Source organism: Micropterus dolomieu, linkage group LG23 (assembly GCF_021292245.1).
Source record: "Micropterus dolomieu isolate WLL.071019.BEF.003 ecotype Adirondacks linkage group LG23, ASM2129224v1, whole genome shotgun sequence".
NCBI lineage: Eukaryota > Metazoa > Chordata > Actinopteri > Centrarchiformes > Centrarchidae > Micropterus > Micropterus dolomieu.
This window is the reverse complement of record NC_060172.1, coordinates 23,179,575-23,193,666: the sequence shown is the minus strand read 5'-3', so window position 1 is coordinate 23,193,666 and position 14,092 is coordinate 23,179,575. Positions and strand designations below refer to the sequence as shown.

Sequence of the window (14,092 nt, the reverse complement as noted above, 5' to 3'; positions counted from 1 at the left end):
TCCATCTCTAAACAGAAAATTTGTACAGTCAGTGAAAATCAGATTAAAAATAAAAACTAATGTTCCTGAGGGGATTCGCCTCTTTTGATACATGTATGCTTCCTCAGCTACAGAGAAGCCAGTGAAAAGGGGAGACTGTGTGGAATGAAGAAAAAGAGGAGGAGATAAAAAAGGAGCACAGAGAGAGAGACTGGCTGGGGGTAAAAAAACAACAGGAAACCAGCCGATTCTTATGCTGTTTCTGCAAATCCTTAAGAGATAAAGCTGCTCTCTGCCACGTCCCAGCAAAGTGACAGTCACACCATGTCTTTTCTATAATCATCACTTGAAGTAATGACTATCTAAAGAACTTTAAAACTTCAAAATGTGACGTCACTTCTGCTCTCAGCCTCCGACAGTGTGGTTAGTCAGAATGTGAGCGGATGCAGACTTTTGTGAGCTGATTTCTGGGATTTCTATGTGGCTGCTTTTTTGACCTACAAACTCAACGTTTTTTGGGGTCATATGGATGGATCGATCGCTGTGCTTCCAAGGGTCTGTTTGTTTTAATCATCTGGACTACTAACTGGAGCCACATGAAGAATAAAGGGACTAAGCAGAAGTCCAAAAAGAAAGGAAGTGAAAATGCGTTCGGTTGTGACCTGATAGAACATCTCCAGAATTCAGGACAAGATGGTAAACTCTTTATTTAGCTTTCTTTGAAATCTAATACTCTTTTACAAGCAGCTTTAATCAAACTACAATACTATTTCTTTCACCAATTACTTGACTCATACATAGAGGAGAACTTTTATCCTGAGAATTGAGCTTTATTAGTCATTTCCTACATTATTATAACTTTTTACATACACATCATGTTATAAAATAAAGACAGAAAAGACAAAAAAGGTTCTTTATGTAACCAATATAGGCTTTGTTCAAAGTTGGTTACATAATAAATTGTAGGTATACATATGTATTACATTTAGTAAGAACATTCATTCAGCCATTGGCTGTATTAAATGGTCATTTGTGACTTTGGGTGTGGCTCTTACATTTTCTGTGTCAATTTCAACAGTGACTGTGGTTCCTATGAGTAGTTTTGCGTCTGAGAAAAGACTGGGCGGAGCTGCTGCCTATGGATGAGAGAAAATAATGAGGCAAGAAAAAAAAGAATAGAAGCAAAAGGTATCATCAAATATGTAGTCAGGTTTTTTTGAGAAAGTTTCATTCTTTAATCCCTTTATCCCTTTTGCTTCCACTGATCGTATGCCTTATTCTTTTCTAACAACCATCATTTGCGATTTTTTAGGGAGCACCATGACATGTCAAAAAAACAGAGCAAACAGAAATCTCCCACGTGTAGAGCCATATGAATAGCTGTGTTGAGGATAACTTTAAGGAAGACCTGTTAGAGTGGACCCTCTGTAAGGAGGAGCATTCAGCGCAGGAAGTGAGGGAGGACGTTTGGGTCAAACCCCTCCGTCGTGGATGCTCAGCAGACATATTGTGTTTTTTAGATTGTTAGTGCATCACATCTTCCCTGCATAGCAAGTGTTGCAATAGATCCCATTTTAGCATCCCTACTGCACACAAAATCCAGCATAATGTTATATTGAATTTCTCTGATGTATTTTTTTTACCCCACTTGCACAAATGACAACAGTACAAAGTTACACACTTATATACTCACAATCTTTTGGTATACTTGATCAAACTCTTTAAAGAGAGAAAATGCACTTCATCCTTCACATTTGTGAGCTTAAACATTGATAATTAGTAATTGAGAGTTATCTAGTGTTGGACATAAAAAGGTTGTGGAAGTCACACCTCTTGTCTCACAGAGACAAAAGTGATCAAGTTGATGTAGTTCTACCAGGTTGTTTGTGACATTTATGTCACATTGCAATTGTTAAACAATGATCATTTCAGAAAAGCAATTCTCAATATCGGCAGACAATCTGCACCTGAGCCTTAAAAGTCAACATACAACAATGTTACCTTAAAATACATTTATTAAACCTAACAAAAAGAGGTAGACTGCAGGGCTGTTACGGATTTTTGTAATGCCAACCACTGAGCAGCAGCTGCATCCTCAGCATCATGCATTGATTTCATTTCATGTGTTATCATAAAGTGTCTTTAAAAGTCAGTCCAAAATCAAACTGTATTTTGTTGCCAGTCTACAAGAAGCAGAAATATTCCCTCAGTGCAGACTGAGAGGCACTAAGTGAAGGCTCCAGAGTTGTTCATCATCCAGCATTTGACCACAGGCATGTCGCTGAAAGTACATTTAGGTCAAGTAAATGAGAATATAAATGGCAGATTCTTGGGTGTCCACAGTGATTACCGAGAAATGAACCCTTGCTGAAATAATTCTTTCGTTTTGTGGAGGATGATCAGTTTTGTACTCAGCACCAAGAAACAAATGGAAAAGCCTACAAAAGTAACTATCAATAGAATAACATATATTGAGATATCATGGAATAAAATAATGTTCCTTCATATATATAAAAGGTTTAGAAGTGTAAGGATGGAACTGTAACTCTCAAAAGATGTTAAAAATTATCGTTTTTCTTTTGGACTTTTTTATATGAAAGAAAATTGTATCATACTAACTATTGCTTTTCATGTGTGAAAATCACATATCTTCTTTAAACCTGCACCGACACATTAATTACCCATTACTACTTCATATCACGCTTAGAGGTTAAAAGTCGATTTGTTGGTGCATGTAAGATGCTATTAAAAGCTTTTGGATCAAATTGGAAGTCATTCTTTATCTTTGCTATTTAACTCTAGACATCTGATTAATTGTCTGTTAAAAAAGAAATTCCAATGCAATTAAAAATACATCCACTTATCAAATTTTTCCAAGTGCTTTGCAATCAATTGTTATTTTTAATATTAGCTAAAGGGATGTTGTGGTCAGACTGAATCAGTGTGATTTATCATGTGATTTAGCTGTAAAGCCGCAGTTTTTTAAGCGCAGCCAAACACTGTTGTGTACAGAAGGTGATGTACTGTAGGTCAGTGGTAACATTTCAAAAGACATTTTCTATTAGAGGAAATGTCGTAAGTAATACCAGCTACAAGGACTGGGTGTGTCAACCTTCCTCTGAAACAAACAAACCATTTTTAACTTCCTGTCAAAGTCCACCTACAATCAGCGGCCCTAAGGAATTGAAAACAGACCTAGTAGAACAAACCCTATACCATGATGTTAACCTTATGTGCATTCTTACTGCTAAAACATTAATTACCTTTACAGTTGTTTCCTTCTGCTTTTAAGTTTTAATGTAACCAACAAGTCCAGCGTGTATGTTAAGGAGCTGAAACAGGAGAAAATAAATAAGTTTCTCTAACACAGCATGACTGACTCAATTCCTTAACTTCAGTTCCTCAGGTTCTGAAGAAATGTGCAGAGTTTATTGAGGAGCATGGAATTGTGGACGGGATCTACAGACTGTCGGGGGTCACCTCAAATATCCAGCGCCTCAGGTACTCATGCAACACTTTGCCTGTATAGTAATGCTTTTAAGGCAAGCCATAGAAAATATTAGACATCAGGTGGTAAAAAACTATGATTTCAGTACAAAGCATTAAGTGTTTAAAATGTATCGCCTCCATTCACATTCTCTAAAATGACTGGAGCAGCTCCAATTATTCAGTAAAAATTGAAGCTATGCAAGATCAAATATTATTGTCTTAAATCATGAGTGTTAGTCCAGCTCATTTTCTATCCATTCGGGCAGAAAAAACAGACATTGTACTTAATTTAAATAATATTGTTTTCTCAGATTGAGCTTGTTTAGCATCTTTGTTGCTGTTTTTATAATTTATTTTTTTTGCCATAACAACGACTGAATAGACTTCAATCTGACATTCCCACATACTGCAACAGCAGATAGCATGGGTGTTAAACAATCAAAGCATTTAGTTAACTGTGTGTGTTTGTGTGCGCAGGCAGGAATTCAGCTCTGAGGCGTGCCCTGACCTTACAAAGGAAGTGTACCTCCAGGACATCCACTGTGTGGGTTCCTTATGTAAGCTGTACTTCAGGGAGCTTCCCAATCCTCTGCTCACATATGAGCTATACAGCAGATTCACTGTGAGTACATTCAGATCACATTCATAGTTTTGCTTAAGCTGAGAAAAATAAATAAAAGATTTATTCTATATTCATACTTTACAAACAGTAATCAGTACCAGACATGAATGGCAACACCAGACATCAATAAGCAGTATTTTTTCCACATGGCCCCTTGATATATCTGTGTCAGCACTGTAGAGACCTAATTTATTATCATCTTTTGTGAGTGTGACCTCATCTCTCTGGCTCAGTGTTAATCAGCTGTTTTCATCTCTTATCCATGGAGAATACAGTACTTTAGCAGATGTCAATTGAACTGTAAGCGAAGAACATAGGTTTTGCATAATACAAAAACATTAATTTTACCTCGGTATGATTAATTAATATTATCACTGTCATTACTAAAAGAAGTCGTGTTGCTGCCTCATAATCGAAACAAAAAGATGTCCCTGCATATACTATACCACAACATTGATTGTAAGAGACTGAATGTTTGTGATCTGTTTTATGTTCGGATTTATGTTTTTTGTGGGCTACCCTGTTACCCGGCCATTCTGGAAAATATCAATTTGTTCTGATGCTTGGTTCAAAGATGAAAACAATTTGTTTCTGGCCCTTATGGATCACGGAGGGGAGGGTTAAGGTTTGTAATCCAGCAAGAGTGAAAACATGTATAATGTATATAATGATAAGATCAATAAAATCAATTCAAAATTGAACTGGCAACCTGTGTGGCCAAAATTGGAGTGATACAATCTCTACATTTATTAAATATAATAATGAAAGAGACTTTAGAGAGGAGCGGGAGAGAAGGGAACAGGAATACCAAACTGATGTGGTTTGTGCTTTCTGTGTACCTTGACGGGCCATTTGCATACCTTGGCATTCATAAATCCTCGAGCCTGAAAACTCCAGCACTATAAAAAGTCAGTTCTGTACATGGTGTAATAGGAAAGAGAAACACAAAAACTCATTTTTGCTGTTCTTGACAAATTATCTTGGAAGGAATGACCTGTCTCAACAACATGAGCTTTGAGCAGGATATCCAAGGAGGGTTAAATCAAGGGCAGCCGGAGTTGATTGAAGATTTCTTTTCGGCTCTCATTCAAGAGTTCTGAACTTTCTGAAGTTCAGAACTAAAGAAGCCTCTTGGATGAGAGATGAAACATCTTCGCGCATCTACTCTCTCATCTACTCAAGTCCGGTTGCCATTGATTTGACACTCCTTGGATAACTATGACCCAGATGAATCGTCACAGACACTGAGCATTATCCGTACATCTTTATGTAGGCTGAGTGCTTGATTGTGTGTATTTTCAATTAAAACACTTATAAAATGTTATTTTGAAGTAAATCCTTGTGCCTCAGCAATTAGACATAATAGCACAAGAATGCGCTAGAGCACGTTTCAACAATGTACGTTGACGACCTCACACATGACTAACAAATGCAGTTAATATGCTCAGCTGTCTGGGCCATGAGTTTGACTGCACGCACTCCAGCATATCTGTTTACATTTGTTCAGCAAGGATAACTGGGTTAGGAAGCTAGATAGAGGCTTGCAGGGCCATGCAGTGGCCCTTCACTTCATCAACACATCAATCCTGAGAAAAACCAGATGTTAGATGTTCTGTTAGTTTAAGAGTATGCATATACAAATTAAAGATCATTATCAGACAGAATTTATAGAGAGCTGCAGAGACCATAAGTGTGAGGATTTAGTTCATACTTTGGGTTAAGTAGCCATTGGAGTCCAATTCAGAAATCAGATCATTTTCTGGACCGTAATCATAAACTGAAAATAAATAATTAATGCAATGCTGCTGAAGAACCGGGATCGAGCATCCAAATCTTTTTTTTTTTACCGACCCTATATGTGAATTATTTTAACATGGATATCTTTCTGTTTGACATGAAGGAAGTGGTCTCGGTCCAGGGGGATCATGAGAGACTTTTACACATTCAGAGGGTCATCAAAGAACTGCCGACCCCTCACTTCAGGTGAACTTCAGCCCTTTTCACTCTAAGCTGTAAAGACAATTGTACAAATGATACTCCTGTTTGCTAGCCTTTACAAATAATGTTGTAATAAATGTGACAAGAAGTGCTTGTCGACTCTCCTCAGGACTCTGGAGTACCTTACTAAGCACTTGGCCCACCTTGCCACCTTAAGCACAGAGACCAACATGCACACACGAAACCTCGCTCTGGTTTGGGCTCCAAATCTATTAAGGTGAGTTTAGACTCACAGATGTACTTGAAACACTTTTTTCAAGGTATTCAAACTGAAACCTCTTGTGAATTTCTGTAGACATTTTTGGAAAACATTGTTTTTTTCTGAAATTCAAAGGATGCCACACTTCTCATTTTCATCTCTTATTTTCTCAGATCTAAAGACATTGAGGCATCATGTAGTAATGGAGACATGGCTTTCCAGGAGGTGCGGATACAACAGTCAGTGGTTGAGTTTATTCTAAACCACACAGAGCAGATCTTCAGCAGTGATTCTGTGCAAATCAAACCCAAAGAAGGTGTGACGTTCAAAAAATACAAACTGATTGTTTTGTGGGAAATTTGTTGCGCTATGGGATTTTGCTAAAAACTGACTTGTAATACTTTTTCAGGACCGAGTTTGATGTGTGGGGAGAAGTATGCCACGCTCCCGATCAGTGGCCAGTGTGGGCCAATGAAACTGATGAGCCTGGAAGAAGCCCAGGCCCGCTCCTTGAGTCCAAACCATCCTGTACATAGAGAACGGCAGCGAGAAAACAGCCTGCCTGATACCAGCACTGCCACGCTCTACCACACCGTCATAGACATATCAGACAGCAAGTATGACAGATTTTGGTTTAGTCTATTGAGCCATCAGCAGTATAATTTGTAATAACAGTGTGTTTCGGAGTATTTACCATGAATTTAGTATTGTCAGAATAAGTCGAATTGTTCGTCATATGCTAGGCTTCATAATCCCTGTTTACCTCTTAGGAGAAAGTTTTCTGGGAAGTCGAAGAAGTGGAAGTCCATCTTCAACCTGGGTCGGTCTGTGGACTCAAAGGGGAAGCTGAGCCGGAATGGCAGTGTGTTTATAAGAGCACCGGGGATAACAGGTAGAGTGTCAAACAGGAAAGTTAACAATGCTCAATCATCAGATTTAAAGTAAAGGTAACTAAATGTTGTTCCTGCAGTCTAAGATAGTCCAATGTGAACAGCTCACTTCCCAAGTCAAACACAGATTGGCAACATCATCATGTACAAAGAGAAAGATTATCATTAAAGGACAACTAGGAATAGGAACTAGTAGAGCATGGTGCTGGAAGATTAATCTAAGCAGCGATGAGATCATTCCTGGTGTAGGAAACAAGAACAACCTAAATTCAGCCTCACAAAATTATATTTACTGTGAAATACTACATAGTGTCACGCCTATAAAAATGATTCAAGTGAAACAATCTGGGGAAAATTTAGTTTTTGGTTTAAAGTATTTTTTATTTGAGCTGTAACCTGATGTGCTTTTAAAATTTTTAAAGCTGCCGGATACTTTAAATGTTTTGTCAAAGTGTGATAATGTGTTTCTTCTACAGAAAAGGCAGGTCTTCGTCCATCCAGGAGCATGGAGTCTTTGTGCTCCTTACCAACAGGTGGGGCTAAAACCTACATGAAGTCATTTAAATACAGAGCAAAATGAATGTGATAGTGTCATTTAACAAACTACAAATTTTGTCTTTGCCCCATTTTACTGCGCAGATGATGACAGGACAGGAAAAAACAATCCAGCTGGTGGACCTGGCAGCATTTATGTTCCAGATGTAAAATCCAGAACGCTGGGGTCCGACTCGCTCTATGACCTGAGTGAACACGACCAAAACTGGGAGTTTAAAGGGAACAATGCTGGTGGGGCAACAGGTGGCTGGAGCTCCAACATCAACAAAAAGGGGTCACCAAGTGCCCCTGCACCCCCTCAAAAAACAGTGCCAGAGCAGCTGAAGGTGTTCAAAGGTGATGACCTCAGTGGCTACAAGCCCACCTCTCCAAAAAACAGGAGGATGTTGTACTCAGGCTCCTCCCACAACAGCTCTTCTCGTCCGTCCTTCCCAGGAAGCTTCTTCCCCCTGGAGTCCTCGCCGAGGCATCAGCGCAGAGCCGTGAACATATCTGAGCCTTTTGCTGTGTCTGTGCCCCTGCGAGTGTCTGCTGTTATCAGCTCTAACAGCACGCCATGCCGGGGGCACGCCAAAGACAAAGCAGCTACTCTGAAACCCTGCAAAGAGAGCTCAGAACAGAACAGCAACAGGGGAAAGAGCAACACTTTCCCCCAACTGGAACCCAAGAAGCAGGAAGGAACAGAGAATAAAAACACGGAGAAGCCGACCTCTAGAGTCCCACCAGAGGGTGAGGACATCTTCCTTTATCACATTTTAAAATGGCTTGGTACGTTACGTGTTAAAGTCATACATGTTTAAACGGATGCAATGAAAAAACATACTTTTTTTAATTCAGATACAAGCAGAGAAGTGTTGCAAGAAGGTCGAGGCGGGATGAATATTTCTGAACTGGAACCACCGTCCCTTACAAATGCAAGAGAGGGCACAGATGCAGCGCCATCTCCTGGGAAAGAACTGCACAGCCAGGCCATAGCTATGCAACTGGTAAACCATGTAGTTAGTTGTTCTTCCACTACATAATCTTTCATTGGGGCTGAAGTTTTGATTTCATCATCAAATTCAATTTGTCAAGATAAAGAGCTAAAAATGCAGTTTTTGAGTTGTAATCATATAATTACATAGTTTTCACATTAACACAGTTTTCTTTTTCCCAACTCTCCCATTATTGAAATTTCTAGAAAGGTAATGTGAGAGGTGAACATATGACCACATGTCTTCGGCTCGATGAATAGTGGAATAATTTTGGATCTATTTAATCCTTTCGGTTTTTGTTTGTCACTTTTTCAGGACAAGAGATCTTCTACTGGGAAACAGCTGTGGCCTGACTTCCACCAAGAACTGAAGATAACTGAACCTGAAGTTGACCTTCTGGATGAGACTTTTAAACCTTTTTTCAGCTCCAGGAGTACATCTGAGGTCATGAAGTTAACGATGGACGTCAAATCAAAACGAAGCCGCAGCTCTCCGTCTCTGTCTTTGTTATTTAGGGAGCCGTCTTCAAATACCTCTCTGAGAGATCATGTAGTCACCACTGGATCAGACTCCGCGAAGAAACAGCCCTCAGAGTCAGACATCTTATTTACTCGCCACAATACGTTTGACGTGATTGTTGATGGAAACACAGAAAATGCTGCTGACATCGTGGATAAAAAAGAAAAGAAGCTGCATCAAAAAATCACACCCTCAAACAAAGACGAGCCAGCTTCCACCAAACAGTGCCACCGTCCTTTAAAGGAAACCTGCTTAGATAAAGTAAGTGATCCTTTGATGATTGAGGATCCTCCAAAAGCTGAAGGCTCCTCAGGAGCACATGAGACCAACAAAAAGTCAGAGAAATCTGAAATTCATCAAGGAGACAAAAATGTCTCCTGTGATGGCGCAAAGAGTGTGATTCCTGAGCTGGAGGTGATTCAGAGGATGTCGGTGTGTTTGGAGGAGAGACGTAAAACGCTGGAGCTGCCACACCTTGACGAAGGATGTGGAGGAAACTCAGAGGAGTTGGACTTGGTGGAGCCCTGGGAGGATCTTAGCTCCACCAAGCAGTGGGTTACCAGTCCTCTCCACTCACCCGACGTGGAGGAGTTTCTTAACCAGCTATCACCCTTCGGCTCTCGTGGGGAAACTGTGAGCTTAGAGAAGGGAAAAATTTCATCTCCTTCAGTTGATGATGATAAACAATCTCTCATTAAGAGAACTGAACGCCTCTCAGGAAACCTTCCTCAGACTATCAGCAGCAAAGCAGAAACTAAATGGACGGATTTGCCATCCCCGCCTACACGGGTCAGTGTGAACAGCAGTAACGCAACACAACCTCACACAGGAAAGAGCAGCACAACAAAACAGAAGAATACAGTGTCATCTCAGAGGTTTTACAGGCAGATGTCTTATGAGGCAGCTGCTTTGGAGAAAAAAGAGGAAAATGGCTTTTTTAAACACAGGCCATATTCTCTTAATTTAGACCTGGGGCATCGATGCATCAGAGACATTTCTAATCAGCAGAACCGTAATTCATCAGAGTTTTCCTCTTGTCAGAGAGAATTAACGGCCTTGTCTGGAACTGTAAACAACGGGCTGCCCTTGGAGCTGGAGCTTTTTCTGAGTGATCGGCAAGCGCCCCTACGCCGAAATTCAGCCCCGGTCAGCGTGTCATCGGTGCGAACAGCCTTCATGATAAAAACATGCCAGGCCAAAGCCGTGCCTGTCGTCCCTCCAAAGGTGCAGTACAGTCAGATACCTCATTTCAGACATGAGAATGATTTTGACACAGTGAAAGAACAAGAGAAGGAATATCCTAAAATGAGCGCAGAGAAAAGCAACGCTACACCTCCTCAGATGATGATGTCAGATCTAAAGGAGGAGCTGGAGAATAAAGAGCCTTCCCCCAAACACCAAAAACACCCAAATGTTGAGAAATGTGCCGAGTCTGTGAAGACCACGTCTACTCCAGAGCTGCAAGTCATAACAAGGAGACACGCACCCAGTTTGGAAGTGTTTGTAGACTGTCCCAGACCTAACAGAGGGAACGTCTTACAAAGGCCATCCTTTAGGAACAGGCAGAGACCTCAGAGTCTCATCCTGCTCAGCCCTCCATTTCCCATCATGGACTACCCGCCCTCAGGAGACGACGGCAGGCTCCTTTCATCCATCAGGAGCCTGAACGACACGTCAGCAGTGAATGTCTTCTCTAAAGAGATGGCCGAGAATTTCAGGACGCCAGAGGGGATCCCTCTTCAAAACAAAATGACTATACCAAAAAGTGGACAGAGACTGGAAACGTCAACCAGCTGTTTCTACCAGCCACAGAGGAGATCGATGATATTTGACAGCAGGAGCCACAGGCAGATTGAGTGACTGGAGGTGCAGTCACTCAATCTGTATATAAGTATACCAGGAAACTTACAGTGGAAACTGAAAGGAGGATGATATAAAAACCTAATGAATATCTTAGCATTTTGTTTCTTGAGGGATTTGTTGAAATTTGGATTCTGAAGTATTTGAGAAGCAATTGAGGACGCCATGATGTATTTGATTAAGCTTGACTGAGATCTAGGGCTGCAGCTAATGATTTTCTAAATTATCCATTAATCTGCTGATTGTTTTCTCGAGTAGTCGATTATTTGTTTGGTCTATAAAATATCAGAAAATAGTTTCAAAAGTCTCATCACAGTTTCCCAGTGGCTGGTTTTGTCAAAACAGATAATAAAGTAGAAAAAAACCCAGCAAATATTCACATTTTAGAAGTTGGAACCAGTGGCATTTTTGCTTAAAAACATAATTATTTAAATAACCCATGATCACAATAGTTGGCCATGAATTTGCTGTCAATAGACGAACGTTTTAATCGACTAATCATTTCAGCTCTACTGAGATCAAAGTAGGAAATGTTTTTAAAAGTGCCTTAAGAATGACAGCCATTTTGTTTTATGTCATGTTACAGTAGATCTGAGAAACAGCAATCAAGTCTACCCTCACGAACACAGCATGTGTGGTGCTACACAGTCAGTGTATCACTGCCATAAAAGATCTAAAGCACACTCTCTACAAACACAGAGCTTTGGACTGTTCAAAATAACACCCATTTGCTAATAAATTAGTTGCTGTGAAGTATTGGTAGGAAAAAGTAGCTTAACAAAAGAAAAATTCTGAACTCAAGGTCCTCTTACTAGCTTTTTTCCAGAGGTTTAAACCACATCTCAGTCTTCCTCAGAGGATGGAGTTTATTCAGTTGTCATGAAGCTCCATGCACTGAGGAAGACTACACAAAAAGCTAGTATGTGGACCTTAAGTTTTCTTTGTCTAATTCATAGGGATTCATTGTTTTAAATATTTACATGTGTTCCTTTTTCATCCGCCTCCTCTAAAATAACTTTGTTCCAGGTTTCAGTGGAGACAGGTCTCCAGGTTTCTAGTGAATCACTGGAAATTTACACAAAATACTTTTTTGTGTTCAAGGGCTTCATATTTTTTGTCTCTACAATATTTCGATATACTGGATTCTGCTGCAACACACTCAGTTCCATTAAAATAATGTTAAAGTAAAACCCCATGTGTGTCAAGGACGTTATGACATACAGTACAGCTGGATTATTTGAATTTAATGGACCTATAACAGCAGGAGTTCATACTGTACCAGATTGTGACTTCTTCACATAGTGAATACTGACAATTAAACTGTTACACAGTTTGACAGCCATGAATTTGATCGTGTAGATGAAGATGTGTTTATTTATTCCTTTATTCGCATACACATGATATGAAGTAAACTTGATACTTATTAAATATACTGTATGTTGCTATTGGCTCTGTGATAAGCTGATGTCAATGTGATTTTTTTAACAAATATTTAACAGGAAATTCCTTTTTTTCCACGATATATATATATATATATATATATATATCACAAATGTGATTAATAGTATTTACCCACATGTGTATCTTTATTTTCTGGAATTGCTTTGTATTTTATGGCATTTTTTAAATTTGTTGTTTGGTTTTTGACAATAATGAGAACCAGGAAGAGTATCGGATGTTATGAAAAGTAAACTGGAGGCTGAGTGTGTGCACACTGACTGTATTCCATGTGTTTGGGTTTAGATGGTGCTTTGGGTCAAAGTCAGATGATGGTATCTACAGGTTTTTCTCTCATTTCTGTGCATTTTACAAACACAGGATCTGATTTATTCTACTTTTGTGCTATTTGTGGTCGAGCGCCAATGAGCGTAACATAGTTTGGATGTTAAAGGAGGTCACAGTGTTTGTTTTTTTAAGATGTAGATGTTTTTGAGGTCACAGTGTTTTTATGCTTTAGTTTGGATGGACTGGATGAATGATTGTAGTGTTTTAATTCAAAGTGTTTTTTAAAATATGTTTTGTCACTTTTGTGTACTTGTTGATACTGAAAATGATTGACTGAACCGTTGTGATTATACGAAAAACAACTGACTGCAGGATTTGGAGATGAGAGTTTTGCCTTAATTATCTGATGACGGCACCTCAAGTAATGTACATAAGACACGTGATGAGTTTTGTTATAAAAGAAAGTAATGAGAATAAAAGTTGTGAAAATCATATCAGTCAATGGTTCTCTTGTTAAATGTTACTTGATATATCCAAATGTGTGATGTTTGGCAGTTTCTTTAACCACCCTGTGTATTTACCACCCAGAGGTTAAATATCACAACAATTATTACAATGACAAGATAGCAGGTGATATTTCACACTCTGAATGACCTGGTAGTCAGGATGAAAGATTACTCAGAGTGATGAGAAAACTACTGAGTCTTCACCAACTGTGGAATGCAAGCTTTGTAAATCACTGCAGTGTTTTTGCAAAGTGAAACAGGTTTTATACTGTACAATAGAAAGAACTAAGGTTATTAATTTTCCTCTGGACATGTGTCTGTTCTTTTTCTTTTTGCTTTGCACTTCTTTTAGATGTTGAGCTTTGCTTCTCTCTCCCTTATTTCAGCTAAAACATTTGGAAACATTGTCACACTTGGTATACATTTTCAAAGATGTGTTTTACTTTACAACTACTACTACTTGATGTTGTTCCTCCTGAGATTTTCAGAAGTTTCATGCAGTCCTTCAGAAAGCAGCTAACTGAAAGCGACAATATAAAGAGTCTGTGGTACGGCTGTGTCAATGAGGAGTATTCAAGGGGCCCCAGGAGACTGATGGGGCCCTTTGGAGATCAGATGTGATTCTGCACCCAGTTATGTGGTGTGATGACATCATGCCTGTTATTTGTTGCTATCTGGGGTGTTTCACTCTACAGGCTGCAGTGAAAATGTTTTGGTTAACTATTAATGAAGCAGGGTTTTTTTTGGGGGGGGGGGGGGGGGGGGGGGGGGGGGGG

The 14,092-nt window shown here is 39.5% G+C and overlaps 1 protein-coding gene across 1 annotated transcript; it reads left to right on the top strand.

The window, feature by feature from the left end:
- On the top strand, positions 1-13,302 carry arhgap31 (Rho GTPase activating protein 31). Its single transcript, XM_046041088.1, has 12 exons — positions 1-675; positions 3,378-3,480; positions 3,946-4,090; positions 5,991-6,073; positions 6,198-6,305; positions 6,461-6,603; positions 6,697-6,904; positions 7,058-7,179; positions 7,654-7,710; positions 7,817-8,461; positions 8,570-8,718; positions 9,022-13,302. The coding sequence occupies exons 1-12, from the start codon at positions 576-578 to the stop codon at positions 11,083-11,085; spliced, it is 3,927 nt and encodes a 1,308-aa protein (XP_045897044.1). The 5' UTR covers positions 1-575; the 3' UTR covers positions 11,086-13,302.
- The last annotated feature ends 790 nt before the right edge of the window (positions 13,303-14,092 follow it).